General features: G+C 61.6%; 2 protein-coding genes across 11 annotated transcripts; one reads left to right on the forward strand and one right to left on the reverse strand.

The window, feature by feature from the left end:
• Nucleotides 1–50: 50 nt before the first annotated feature.
• Nucleotides 51–9,934, reverse strand: LOC137858076 (aldehyde dehydrogenase family 3 member B1-like). Of its 3 annotated transcripts, none has more exons than XM_068685525.1 (12): nucleotides 9,794–9,934; nucleotides 7,517–7,658; nucleotides 6,749–6,914; nucleotides 6,437–6,599; nucleotides 4,159–4,269; nucleotides 3,929–4,049; nucleotides 3,713–3,798; nucleotides 3,416–3,497; nucleotides 2,872–3,258; nucleotides 2,433–2,599; nucleotides 2,144–2,243; nucleotides 51–636 (listed from the first exon to the last, which is right to left on the reverse strand). In XM_068685525.1, the coding sequence occupies exons 3-12, from the start codon at nucleotides 6,874–6,876 to the stop codon at nucleotides 443–445; spliced, it is 1,539 nt and encodes a 512-aa protein (XP_068541626.1). In that variant the 5' UTR covers nucleotides 6,877–6,914; nucleotides 7,517–7,658; nucleotides 9,794–9,934; the 3' UTR covers nucleotides 51–442. The 3 variants fall into 3 exon arrangements, with proteins under 3 accessions (XP_068541626.1, XP_068541624.1, XP_068541625.1); XM_068685523.1 differs by having other exon boundaries at nucleotides 7,517–7,745; nucleotides 9,794–9,907; XM_068685524.1 differs by lacking the exon at nucleotides 7,517–7,658 and having other exon boundaries at nucleotides 9,794–9,932.
• Nucleotides 8,676–12,922, forward strand: UNC93B1 (unc-93 homolog B1, TLR signaling regulator). 8 transcript variants are annotated; one of them, XM_068685518.1, is made up of 11 exons: nucleotides 8,676–8,748; nucleotides 9,336–9,418; nucleotides 9,507–9,648; nucleotides 9,750–10,065; nucleotides 10,132–10,261; nucleotides 10,362–10,455; nucleotides 10,529–10,653; nucleotides 10,722–10,904; nucleotides 10,983–11,256; nucleotides 11,406–11,524; nucleotides 11,605–12,922. In XM_068685518.1, the coding sequence occupies exons 2-11, from the start codon at nucleotides 9,344–9,346 to the stop codon at nucleotides 11,911–11,913; spliced, it is 1,767 nt and encodes a 588-aa protein (XP_068541619.1). In that variant the 5' UTR covers nucleotides 8,676–8,748; nucleotides 9,336–9,343; the 3' UTR covers nucleotides 11,914–12,922. The 8 variants fall into 8 exon arrangements, 6 of the variants coding, with proteins under 6 accessions (XP_068541619.1, XP_068541618.1, XP_068541617.1 ...); XM_068685517.1 differs by having other exon boundaries at nucleotides 10,722–11,256; XR_011097499.1 differs by having other exon boundaries at nucleotides 10,132–10,455; nucleotides 10,529–11,256; nucleotides 11,605–12,741; nucleotides 12,779–12,922.
• Nucleotides 12,923–13,245: the final 323 nt, after the last annotated feature.

Genomic DNA, 13,245 nt, shown 5'->3' on the forward strand with positions numbered 1-13,245 from the left:
TCCCTGTACCCCCAGGCAGGTGAAGGAGGCACAAGGCGAGGCCGCAGAACTCGATGCAAAGTCTTTACTAAAGCAGAGTTACACGGAGGAAAAAGCAACAGCTGTCAGGAGAGCAAGGTTCACAGGGAAGGAAAGGGTCACCTAGCGAGGGATGGGGCTAACTGCTGGCTCTCAACTTCCAGGGGGCTGCTCCTCTGCCAAGAAGAGAAGTCTGGGGTGAAAACAAGGAATTTTTGCCATTTTAGCTACATCACAGCACACAGTCCAGAGTGGAGGAAGCTGGGCTGGAGTGAGCGTGCAGGAGGGGTCTGTCCCCGCTGTCCAACACACTTCGGGTGGCAGTGAGGCAAAGGATGTGGCACAGGACAGAGGTGCAGACGAAGGGGGGTTCACCCTGCAGCATCCCCAGCCCGGTCAGTCCACGAGTGGTGCGGGGCACTCCTCAGAGCAGGGTGCACATGCCCCTGCGCTTGATCTCGAAGGTGGCCGTCATCAGCCCCAGCTTCTGCTGGTTGTAGGGCGGGTAGCGCAGGCTGTTGATGGCCTCCAGGCCCATGTTGCGGTGCAGGCAGCCACGGTGCTGTGAGAAGGTGTCGAAGGTGAACTTGCCGTGGTATTTCCCCAGGCCGCTGTTACCTGCAACAGACAGCATGGGTCCAGACTTGCTCCTGGATTCTCCTCCTGCCCACCCTGAGCCTCAGAGCTGCAGGATTTTCTCGTGCAAATCTCCCACAGGACCTCTTGCCCTTCCCTGTTACTTGTCCAGCTCTACGGCTCCTCAGTCACACAGTGCCAGATAATCCCTGCAGCTCACCGCTGCTTGGAGGTCCACCTACATCATTGTGACTGGTCTACGTTTTCTCCGTGGTCACAGGCTCTTCACAAAGCTCTGCTGGGTCTATGATTTCCCTCTGCAACCTCAGTGGTGCCCTACCATACGTAGCCATGGCTAGGGGCCACCACCCTGCCTGGAACGAAGCTCAGCCTCTTCCTGGAGCTCTTAAAAATCAGCAGCGCATTGGCAATGCCGGTTCCCCTGATTCCTGTGGCTGATTGAAGCTTGAGGCTGCACGTCACGGTTAATAGCCCAGTGACTTCACAGCCAGGTTACTGCGGAAGCTTCGGCAGATGCCATCTCACCCTGATGACTTCAGGCCCTCCACCTGATAATTTGAGGCCGTTTCTCTGAATCATTTCCATAAAGATAAGTTACGGCACAGGAACCACCACCAATTGTTCCCTGATCCACAGTCAGGTAAGGAATTAATTCTGCTTTCCTGTCTCGGCGTCTTATTATGTCTGAATCAGCTGTCAGCTCTGACAGAGATGCTGAGCATGTGGAGTCTCTTCCCCACAATAATCTCCAGAGAATATTCTAGGGAAGAGACCACGAGATTAGGAAAGTATTCTGGGGCAACATCATCAAATTCCTCCTGTATTCCAGCGCTGCTCTTCCCTAGATAACTCACTGTAGGCAATGCCACAACCAGAACCCAGTGCTCAGGAGACCTCACTTTTTACCTGAAAAAACAATTGTTGTGTTCATATAAGGACACGCAAAACCAGGTACTTCTTCCTCTTGGCTGAGGAGGATCTCCACATTACCACAGGCAGATTTCCCTGACTTTCATAAGTGTTTTACTCTTAATACCTAGTCTTAAAATGCAGAATGAGAGTATAAACCTGCTCCTGAGTGACATTAAGGGCTCCAATCCAGCACCACGCTGCCTGCAGGAGGAAGGCTCGCCTACCCAAGAAGCACAATGCTGCCAGACAAGGAGCAGCAATGGATTGACCAAAGACAGCAGCACCTGAGGAGCTCCCGAATAAGCCTGAGCAGGGAAGGCACAAAATCCACTCATGTTGCTCTTGCTGCTCAGAAATACCAAGGAAATACCCAAGTGGTGCAAACTTCCCTACATTATACGTGAGGCATTTCCCCTGACACACTGTGGAACGCTGCTTGGGCCAGCAGCCACAGAGAGAAGAAACCTTGTGGTGCTCAACACGTGCTCAGCACAAACAGAGCTGCAGAGCCCCAGGGCTCAGCCCCAGCACAGCAAAGCAAAAGGCTTCTGGTGGGACAAACTGGGGGCCCAGTTCCGTCTGCCTCAGGTGGGCAGACTGGGAGCTCTGGACTTACCAATGCCACCGAAGGGCAGCGAGGTCAGGGTCACTTGCATCAGGGTGTCATTGCCGCAGAAGCAGCCACTGCTCGTCTTCTCCAGCACCTGGTTCACCACCTGGGAGGGGAAGGGAGAAGGGGACGTGGCTGTGGTCTGCTGGCTCAGTGGCAGCGCTGCTCAGACGTCAGCCAACTTTTCCCCCAGCCCAGGGTACTCAGAGCATGCCTCAGGGTGTCAGCGGGGTGGGCACCAGCCCTGCTGCCCCATTCCCCTCGGTCCCTTTTAGTCTCCCTGGACTGCACACACCTTGCTGTCGCAGGAGAAGGCATAGACAGCCAGCGGCCGGGGCCGTGCGTTGATGAAGTCAATGGCTTCATCCATGTCGGCCACGACGACGATGGGCAGGATGGGCCCAAAAATCTCCTCCTGCATGGCAGGATCGCAGGGCTGCACGTCTGCCAGCACTGTGGGGGCTGTGGAGAAGGGTTAAAGCAATGCATCGATCAATGCACAGTCGCTCACAAGCCCCAGGCTCACCAGGAACCTGCTGCTTCAGATTCCTTTCCCCAGCAGCAGATGCTCTGCACCCCCTGCAGACTGCAGCTTCGAGCCCTCCATGATCTCCCTGCCTCTCTGCCTACAGGCAGCTGCGGAGCCTTCCCCGCGGCGGTGGCTGGCACCATATCTCCGCTTCCCCATCTCACATCCCCCCACGCCAGGCGCTTCCACGCTCAGGCACCCTCACCGATGTAGCGCTCCTTCTCGTCCGTCTGTCCCCCGATAGCCACGCGCCCGCTGCACAGCAGCGCCCGCACACGGCGGAACTGCTTGTCCCCGACGATGCGGGCAAAGTCGGGGGACTCCTGCGGGTTGGGGCCAAAATATTCGGTGATGGCCTCACGCAGGGCAGGCATCAGCTTGTCCTGCATCTCCACGCTGCACAGGATGTAGTCAGGGGCGATGCAGGTCTGCCCCGCATTGAAGAAGCGTCCCCAGGCCACCCGCCGGGCCACATTCTGCACGTCGCAGGTGTCGGACACGTAGCAGGGGTTCTTGCCCCCCAGCTCCAGCGTCACCGGCGTCAGGTGCTTGGCAGCAGCTGTCATCACGATCCTGCCCACAGAGGGGCTGCCTGCAAGCCACAAGTGAATGCATCACAGTGGGGATCCCACCACGCTGCAGCCCGGCTCTGGGACGTGGTACTCCGGGGGAAAGTGCACCAAGTCCCACCAGACCCTCACCCCAGATCCATCAGGTCCCAGCCTGAGGTTCTGGCTCTCGGGACGTACCAGTGAAGAAGATGTAGTCGAATTTATTCTCCAGCAGCCTGGTGGTCTCCTGCACGCCTGCGGTCACCACAGCGAAGCAGTCCTGTGGTGTAAGAAGAAACATCCCTCTCTGTCAGCACCTGTCCAGGTCACTCTGTCCCCATCCCCAATAACAGCACCGCAGGCTCCTGGGCCCATGGCCACTGGCTGAGCACAGAGGAAGGAGCCACAGTGCCGAGGAGGCACAGGGCACAGCTGGGTGTGAGCAAGGGGTGGGAATGCCCCAGCCACAGGACAGGGACAAGGAGAGCTTCTTACACTGTCCAAGTAGCAGGTCAGCACTTCGGCGACAAGCCTCTCGGTGTTCTTGGCTATCTCTGAGGGTTTGACAACCACACAGTTCCCTGTGGGGAGAGGGACAGGACATCAGGGCCGTGACATGGTCCTGGCACCCCGGACCAGGTCCCCCTGCTGGTGCTGCTGCCTGCGTCCTGGGGCAGGAGACAGCTCTGGCTCCACGCAGCCCAGCCTCACCGGCAGCGATGGCCCCAATGAGGGGCACCAGGAAGAGGTGGATGGGGTAGTTCCAGGGCGCGATGATGAGCACCACCCCGTAGGGGTCCTTGCGGATGAAGGCCGAGTCCAGCTGCGTCACCTGCAAAAAAAAAGGTCCCACCTCAGTGCCATTCCCGAAGCCACTCTGCCCCTTTTCATTTTGTCTCCCCCTCTTCCCTCCCCAGGTCAGCCCGGAGCTGCTGCCCTACCAGGTTCTTGTCCACATGCTCGTCCTTCATCCAGTGGGACAGGTTGTTAAGGGTGTTGTTGAGCTCGTTCTTGCAGAGGAGGATCTCGGTGAAATAGGCCTCAAAGGATGGCTGGGGACAGACATCAGCATAAGCATCACCCCAACACCGACCCCATCTCCTCCCCACCCACAGGAGGCATCTGCCCCCCTATTTGCCCACAAAGGGCAGAGCAGAAGCTATTGAGGAGAAGCTATCAAGCAGGAGTAGCCATTACCTCCTGCGGCCACTGGGGAACATCACAGTCACTGAAATTTTATGAAAACTGGTATTTGGCCAGAGAAAAAAAAAAAAACAAAACACTATTGAATGTATTTTGGACCATGCTGTGCTCTTGTGCTGGTGCCTTTGCCCTTGTGGCCGCATGCTGACCGCTTGGGCACAGGAGCTGGAAGCAGAGCCCAGCGCCTCCTCCCACGGCCCCCGCACAGGAGCTGGCCCCGAGAGCTCGCTTTGTTCAAACAGCAACACGAAGAAGAGCGAGCGCCTCGTGACCGCCCCGCGGGATGGAGCTCGGCCCAACGCCACCAGGCAGGAAAATCCCCGCAGCTCCCGGGGCTGCTGTGCCGAGCCGGCACGCAGCTGGGGCGGGCAGGTTGGGCAAGGTGCGGGGGAATTAAACAAACCCAGCAGGTTTCTGCGAGATAAACCGTCCCAACAGGCAGTGACTAAACTGACCATGACTCGGGAGCGGCGTGCGGGCTGGGCGTCGAGAGCCGGAATCGCAGGGGCTGCGCAGGCATTTCCTGCGCGCCCAAATCCTCTCCGCTGACATACCCACGGCACAGCAGTGCGGCCGAAGCCCGCTCGTGGGGGAAAAGCACAAAGGCACCAGGAGTGAGTTTGGCAGGCTCAGGAATGCCCCATCACCCTGGAGAGCAAAGCTCTTTGTGCTATTAAGGCGAGTCTGCAAAGCCCTGGACCTCTGATGCTCCCAGGAGGCTCCACCACTTGAGGGACCTTTGGGTCCCCAGCAGCTCCCGAGCTCCTCGATGTGCCCAGCAGAAGCAACGGGGCTGCTCTCAGCGCGGGCAGCCGCTTACAGCACTGAGAGGATGAGGAAATCGCTGGTGAAGATGGGCCCATTGAGGGTTTTGGTGGGACACGAAGGGTGGCTATGTGATGGGACATTAAGTCTGAGGTCACCCAGGTGCCTTCGATCATCGGCGGAGAGAAACCGGCACCGCTGCGGGCGAGGCACCCACCTGGGTGCGTAAGAGCAGATGAATTGTCCATCTAGCTATGAAGGCCTGCCTGCATAACAAGCGTATTACTAGACAACCGGCCCTAATTACATACAATTAGGAGAGGTGAACGACGCACTTGGAGTGCTGATGCGTATCTACCCCCGGCTGAAGCAGAAGGTTCTCACCCCCAAACAAACAAGGCAATTAGGAGCCCCGGGAGATTTCGGGCGGGCACGGCCACTGCACTGATGCGTGCATAGATGTGGTCCTGATGAGCCAAGCGCTGCCGCAGCCAGATAAGCTCAGTTACGCTGCACCGGGGCAAAACACCCCAAGGAAAACCTTTCCTCACACCGCGCGACCAAAGCACGCAGGTGACTGTCGAGCTGCACAACACGTCAAGAAAGGAAGAAGCAGGAAAAGGGTCCTGAAGCGCTGAGCAGAGAATACATCGAGGAGGCTCCCTGCCTCCTTGAGAGATGATCTGAGAGATTCTGGGGTGCCGCAATCCCCAAAGCCACAGCAGGTCCCTGCCCACGCCACGGCACCGTGCAAGAGAAATTGGTCCCCGTGCCGCTGGCACGCAGGAGGAATGTGCAAGGCCAGCACGTTGCACAACGCCGGTAATCCCGGCTGCCATCGGGATGGCGAGGAGCTCCCCAGGACACAGCCTCCGCACCTGGGACTATGTGAGGCCACCCGAGGCACGGCGCTCGTGGCGGGTGCCAGGGGGAAGCTCAGTAATGCCGAGGCTCCCACCTGGCACTGGACAACACGGGGAAATGGGACAGGGCGAGTGGCACTGAGCCCGTCCAGCAGCGTGGCCCCTCGTGAGCTCCAGCTAATCCCAGCTGGAGAGCTCTGCGGGGACCCAGCACCTATGGGTGCCCCGTGCCAGCCCGCAGCACACCACGGGGGATGCAAGAGCCTACTGAGGGGACCCCGATGCCCAGAGCCCCACACCTGCACCCAGGAGGATAAAAAACCCAGAGAAAGGGGTTTTGGGGACCCCAACGAGGCAACCACAGCGCGCGGCTGCCAGTTCCTCTCACCTTGCCCATGTCCAAAGCGGTGGCCTCCAGGATGTCCTGCTTCTTCTCCTCCAGGAAGCGGCCCAGGGCCTCCAGCTGGGCCAGCCGGTACTCCAGGGGCCGCGTCTTCCCCGAGAGCCAGGCTGCCCGCAGGTGGCTCACCAGCCCCGCGTAGGGGTTCCCGCTGTGGGGATGTGAGCGTCAGAGGGACCCCAGCCCTACTCTCACCCCCGGTACTCCGGGTGATGAGGGACAGGAGCTCCATGTGCCCACCCAGCACCCCCACAGCACCTCCTGCCCACCTCCCTGCTCCCCCCAGCCCCTTGCTCTCACCACACGGTGCTGCAGACCACCGGTCCCTTCGGGATGGCACCACCAGAGCCACCGCCGTGGCCACCCGCGGGGACGTGCTTGCCACAGCCCGGGGGCTGCTGCACGGGGGGCTCATGGGGGTGCTGCATGCTGGGCTGTAGGAAGGAGCTGCCGGTCTCCACGGGCCCTGGGGAGAGACGTGAGGCCGGTTACGGTGCTGGGAGACGGGATCTGCGCCCACCCCGCTATGGAGAAGCCCTGGAGATGCTGGCGTGACCTCAGGGGGAGCCACCCCAGCAGCACCCGGCCCGCAGCACCTCTGAAGGTGGCTGGGATGCTCGAGGCTGTCCCGGCTGCGGCGTGACTCAGCCCAAGCAGCCGGAGGCTCCGGTACGCCCGGCGGGAGATGTTTGGGATTCCCGGGACATTCTCACGCGCCAGCCTCCAGCCATGGGCCTGCCCCGATGACACAGGGTCACCCCAAGGGATGGGGGATGCCCAGAGCCCCCCCAGTGCGAGGCAGCATCCCAGGCGGCCCCAAAGGGATCCCCACGGACCCAGGTGTGGGGCAGCAGCGGTGCTGCCCCAGCACGCTTTTGGGCACGGCATGGCATGAAGATGTGCCCAGACACGGGGCGCAGAGCCACGACCCCAGAGTCTGCTCCCAGTGCCCCAATCCGTGCCCGATTCACCCACCCTTCCTCAGGTGAACCCCGCAGTGGGGTGCCCCACAGTGAAGCCAGGCTGTGGGGCAGCCCAGCGCTGCGCAGGGGGCCCGGAGGCACCTACCTGTGGGGCTGAGCGGTGGCGAGAGGAGCGCGAGGCCGGGCTGGCACTGCTGAGGTTTGGGGCGTCCCTCCTAAATGCTGTGGGGCAGGTGGCCTGGCCCCATGGCCAGGGGCGGGCGGGACGGTGCCCCGCCTCCGTGGGGCTGGCAGTGGGGAGACAGCACCCCGCCTCTGTGGGGCTGAGGCCCCGGATGGGATCTCCCCCATGGGACAGTGGGGCTAGGGAAGCCCTGCTGCCCCCAAAGCATCACCATCAGCCCTGACACACAGACACCCCACAGAAACCCCATAGAAACCCCACAGAAACCATTTACCCTGTGTCCCAGAGCCACCCTGACCCACAGACACCCCACAGCCACCCCTCACCCTGCCCCCCAGCATCGCCCCGACCCGCTGACACGGCTCATCCTGTCCCCTAGGGCCACCCTGACCCATGGGGACCCCATGGGGACACGCCACCAGCCAGCCCCTGACCCCATCCATAGGGCTGCCCGCTGCCACCCCATCACCACTGGGGTGAGCTCGCCCCATGCCTGCCTCCCCTCTGCCAAACTCCCCGCACGCCCTAATTAATGACCCCGCTTCGTAAACAGGAAGGCAGCAGCCCTGCCCCATGCGCTGCGCCGTGCTCAGCCCCACGGCGATGCTCCCCAGATCCCGGGGAGCGCAAACCCCAAAAGGGGCACGGATTCACCCCAAACCGGTGCCGTGATTGAGGCGCCCCCACCTCGCTGCGGGACCCTCCCGGCCCGTGCTCCCCTCTCGGTGAACAACGGGGTGGTGTGGGGGTGCTGGCAGCCACCCCCCTGTTGGGGACACCTGCGGGGACATTTGGGTTCGTGGCACCTGGGTGCGCCCCGGGGCCCCGCACCCCGAGCTGGGACGTGCCCAGGGTGGGGACGCTCTGCGTGGCCCCCAGGGGATGGAAAAAAAAGGGGGGGTCCAGCTCTGCCCCCAAAGACCCAGGCAGAGGGGGCTGCGTGTCCTGGGACGTGGTGGGCACCCAAATTTGGGGTCGGGGGCAGAGTGGGGGGCTGCACCCTCAGACATCGCCCCAAATCGGGGTGGCAGAGGGTTGGGGAGCTGGGGGGCAGCAGGGGGTGGTTTGGGGGCGCGGGGGGGTCCCGGTGCGGCTCCTTTAAACTCCCCGGTCCCGCCCGCCCCGTCCGAAAGAGGAAGCGGCGGCGGCTCCGCCCCGGCCGGCCCGAGAGCGGCGGCGGGTCCGGGGTGCCGGTACCGGGGGCACGGGGCTGGGGGAACGGGGTGCGGGGTTTGGGGTGCCCAGTGCAGGGATTGGGGGTGCGGGGCACGAGGGTGCGGGATTTGAGGGCGCACGGCGTGAGGATGGTGAGGAAACGGGCGCAGGGTTCGGGGATGGAGGGCGCAGGGTTTTGGGGTGCCGGGTCTGGGGGCGCAGGGTTTTGGGGTGCAGAGTGTGAGGGTGGAGAAAGAAGGGGTGTTTGGGGGTGCTGGGTTTGGGGGTAGCCTGCAAAAAGGTGCAGGATTTCGGGGTGCAGGGTGCAATGTTTGGGGGTGCAGGGCCTGGGGGTGCCCGGCGCAAGGGTGTGGGGTTTGGGGGTGCAGTGTGTGGGGACAGAGGAGTGATGGGTGCAGGGTTATGGGGTGCAGGGTTATGGGGTGTGGGATTATGGGGTGCCAGCGTAGGGGTGCTGGATGTGGGGGTGCAAAGCACGCGGGTGCAGGGTCTGGGGATGCAGGGCACAAGCAGCACAAGGTTTTGGGGTGCCAGGCACAATTGCAGGATTTTGGGGTGCGGGACACACATGGCAGCCCCCTGACACCCCCGGGCTGCCCCACAGACGCAGCGATGGAGGAAGACCCCAGCCGCTGCCAGGATGCAGCCAAATTGGCAGCGGGCGAGGGGCTGGGCGCCGAGGTGCAGGTGAGGAGGGGGCACACGAGGCCACGGGGGGGGGGGGGCTCCCCACTTGTGGTGGCACCCCGAGGGATGACCGTAGGGGTGCCCGCAGCTGGACGACGTGGTGGGGACTCACCCCGAGTACAACGAGGAGGAGGAGGAGCAGAAATATTTCCGCCGCAAGCGCCTCGGCGTGGTGAAGAACGTGCTGGCCGCCAGCCTGGCCGCCACGCTCACCTACGGCGTCTACCTGGGTACGGCCCCAACCCCTTGGGGACCCCCCCTTGGAGACCCACAGCAATTTGGGGACCTTGTAGAGGGGCAGCGGTGTGACGGCCACTCGGGGCCCCCCCAGGCCTGCTGCAGATGCAGCTCATCCTGCACTACGACGAGACCTACCGGGAGGTGAAGTACAGCAACATGGAGCTGGAGGACATCGACCGCAAGGTGCTGATGGGCATCAACGTCACGCCGGTGGCGGCGCTGCTCTACACGCCCGTCCTCATCCGCTTCTTCGGCACCAAGTGGACCATGTTCCTGGCCGTGGGGATCTACGCCCTCTTCGTCTCCAGCAACTACTGGGAGCGCTACTTCACGCTGGTGCCCTCCGCCGTGGCCATCGGGGTGGCCATCGTGCCCCTCTGGGCCTCCGTGGGCCACTACATCACGCGGTAGGCAGCGGGGGGCGGGTGGCAGGGGGGATCGGGGTGCGGGCTGACCCCCGCGTCCCGCTGCAGGATGGCACAGAAGTACTACGAGTACGCCAACTACAAGGAGGAGCACGTGCAGGAGCAGCGGCAAGCGCCGCGGGGCGCCTGCAGCACCTATGTTGTCATCTTCCAGACCATCTTCTACGCCTGCTTCCACGTGAGGGCCGGCGGGGCGCGTGGTGGGGGATTAGGGACTAGAGGGGGGGACACAGGGGACAGCTTGAGGCTGAGCGCCCCCTCTGCTCCGTGTCTCGCAGCTGAGCTTCGTCTGCGCGCAGATGCCCATGCTCTTCTTCCTCAACAACTACCTCTACCAGCTCAACCACACGCTGTACGGGGTGAAGCACTGCGGTGAGCGCAGGGGGCGACTCGGGGTGGCAGGCGCTGTCCCGCTGGGCGCTGAGCCGCGGCGTACACCCCGCAGGGACGCTGAGCCACGGCACGCTGCCCGGCTTCAACAAGACGGTGCTGCACAGCCTGCCCCGCAGCGTCAACCTCATCATCGTGGAGAGCGTCCTGATGGCGGCCGCCTTCCTGGCCATGCTGGTGGTGAGTGCGGGGCCAGGAGGGAAGGGCCTGGTGGCCACCGGCACCTCACCGGTCGCTGCCACCGTCAGGTCCTGCTGCTGTGCGGCTCGGCTTACCGGCCCACCGAGGAGATCGACCTGCGCAGCATCGGCTGGGGGAACATCTTCCAGCTGCCCTTCAAGCACATGCGGGACTACCGCCTCCGCCACCTCCTCCCCTTCTTCATCTACAGCGGCTTCGAGGTGCTCTTTGTCTGCACCGGCTTCTCCCTGGTACGGCGCGGGGTGGGGATTGGGGTGGCAGCAGGGGGACGGCGTGGCCGGGTGCCGCTGAGCCTCTCCTCGCTGCAGAACTACGGCGTGTGCGCCCTGGGGCTGGAGAAGCTGGCGTACCTCCTCATGGCCTACGGCTTCTCCGCCTCCGCCTGCTCCAGCCTGGCCCTCTGCACGCTGCGCCTGCGGCGGCAGTGCCCGCTGCTGGCCGGAGCCTTCGTCCACGCCGCCATCCTGGTGACGCTCTTCTGCTGGGCACCCGAACCCCGGCACGTGGTGCAGGCGCCGCTGCTCTACTCCATAGCCGTGCTCTGGGGCATGGGCAGCGCCCTCAACAAGACCGGCATTAGCAGTGAGTACGGGGAAGGTGCCACTGCAGCTTCGTGTCCCCTGGTGGGACCAGCTTGTCCTCTCCTCGTGACCTCAGCGTGGCGGTGGGCACACGTGGTGCCCGGAGAGGGGACGGGGACACTGACACCCCGCACCCGTCTCCTCCCGCAGTCCTCCTGGGCATGCTGTACGAGGACAAGGAGCGCCAAGACTTCGTCTTCACCATCTACCACTGGTGGCAGGCGCTGGCCATCTTCACCGTCTACCTGTGGTCGGGGCTGCCCATGAAGGTGAGCGGGGACGGGGCGGGGACGGGACGATCCCGTGCCGCGCGGGGCCGGCGGGGTCGCTGAGCGCTTCCATCCCGCAGGCCAAGCTCTCCATCATGCTGCTGGCGCTGGGGCTGGCGGCCGGCTCCTACCTGTGGATGGAGCGCAAGCTGGCGCAGCGCGTCGCCTACCGCCTGCCCCGCATCCCCCGCCCGCGCCACAAGATGAAGGGATACCGCTACCTGGAGGACGATGACTCCGATGAGACTGCATCCGAGGGCGAGGGGGCGAGCCGCCGCCACCAGGATGATGATGAGGAGGAGGAGGAGGAGGAGGGCGACCACCGGCACCCGGCTAAGGCCGATGGTGGGGACGAGCTGCCGAAAGATGAGAGGGAGAGGATGGGTTAGGTGTGGGCTGCGCCTGAAAAGCCCAAATCCCGCAGAAAGCCCAAATTTCACAGTAAAGCCCAAGTCCTGCAGAAAGCCCAAATTCCCATGGGAATCCTAAATTCGCACGGAAATCCTAAATCCCTGTAGGAATCCCAAACCCCTCAAAAAGCCCAAATCCCCACAGAAATCCTAAATCCCTGTAGGTATCCCAAACCCCTCAAAAAGCCCAAGACCCCACAGGCATCCCAAATCTCCACAGAATACCCGATCCCCACAAAAATCCCTCAGAAAGCCCAAATCCCCACAGAAATCCTAAATCCCTGTAGGTATCCCAAACCCCTCAAAAAGCCCAAATCCCCACAGAAATCCTAAATCTCTGTAGGAATCCCAAACCCCTCAAAAAGCCCAAATCCCCACAGGCATCCCAAATCTCCACAGAATACCCGATCCCCACAAAAATCCCAAATCCCTCAGAAAGCCCAAAACCTCACAGAAATCCCAAATCCCACAGAGATTCCAAAGCACCGCAGCAAACCCAAATTCGCTTGGAAATCCTAAATCCCCACAGCCATCCCAAACCCTTCAGAAAGCCCAAATCCCCACAGGCATCCCAAATCTCCACAGAATACCTGATCCCACAAAAATCCCAAATCCCTCAGAAAGCCCAAATCCCCACAGAAATCCTAAATCCCTTTAGGTATCCCAAACCCCTCAAAAAGCCCAAATCCCCACAGAAATCCTAAATCCCTGTAGGAATCCCAAACCCCTCAACAAGCCCAAATCCCCATAGAAATCCTAAATCCCTGTAGGTATCCCAAACCCCTCAAAAAGCCCAAATCCCTGTAGGTATCCCAAACCCCTCAGAAAGCCCAAAACCTCACAGAAATCCCAAATCCCACAGAGATTCCAAAGCACCGCAGCAAACCCAAATTCGCATGGAAATCCTAAATCCCCACAGCCATCCCAAACCCCTCAGAAAGCCCAAATCCCCACAGGCATCCCAAATCTCCACAGAATACCTGATCCCCACAAAAATCCCAAATCCCTCAGAAAGCCCAAAACCTCACAGAAATCCCAAATCCCTGCGGAAAGCCCAAATCTCCAGAGACATCCCAAATCCCCAGAAGTCCCAAATCCATGCAAAAATCCCAAATCCCCTCCAGGAATCCCAAACCCCACAAAAAATCCCAAATCCACACAAAAATCCTGAATCCCCTCAGAAACCCAAAACCCCACAGAAATCCCAAACTCCCTCAGAAATGCCAAATCCCTGCAAAAATCCCAAACCCCTGCAAAAACCCCAAATCCCCTCAGAAATCCCAAACCCCTGCAAAAATCCCAAATCCCCTC

The sequence above is a fragment of the Anas acuta genome, chromosome 5 (assembly GCF_963932015.1).
Source record: "Anas acuta chromosome 5, bAnaAcu1.1, whole genome shotgun sequence".
Classification (NCBI taxonomy): domain Eukaryota; kingdom Metazoa; phylum Chordata; class Aves; order Anseriformes; family Anatidae; genus Anas; species Anas acuta.

What these genes read in the sequence shown, in the direction of transcription:
- UNC93B1 (XM_068685512.1), top strand. Translation starts at nt 9,344, where the DNA reads ATGGAGGAAGACCCCAGCCGCTGCCAGGATGCAGCCAAATTGGCAGCG. An exon ending in CACCTACGGCGTCTACCTGG is followed by an intron (nt 9,649 to 9,749) that starts GTACGGCCCCAA and finishes GGGCCCCCCCAG; the next exon opens with GCCTGCTGCAGATGCAGCTC. An exon ending in GTGGGCCACTACATCACGCG is followed by an intron (nt 10,066 to 10,131) that starts GTAGGCAGCGGG and finishes GTCCCGCTGCAG; the next exon opens with GATGGCACAGAAGTACTACG.
- LOC137858076 (XM_068685525.1), bottom strand. Translation starts at nt 6,876, where the DNA reads ATGCAGCACCCCCATGAGCCCCCCGTGCAGCAGCCCCCGGGCTGTGGC. An exon ending in CATTGGGGCCATCGCTGCCG is followed by an intron (nt 3,799 to 3,928) that starts GTGAGGCTGGGC and finishes CTCTCCCCACAG; the next exon opens with GGAACTGTGTGGTTGTCAAA. An exon ending in GCTGCCCTTCGGTGGCATTG is followed by an intron (nt 637 to 2,143) that starts GTAAGTCCAGAG and finishes TGTCTGTTGCAG; the next exon opens with GTAACAGCGGCCTGGGGAAA.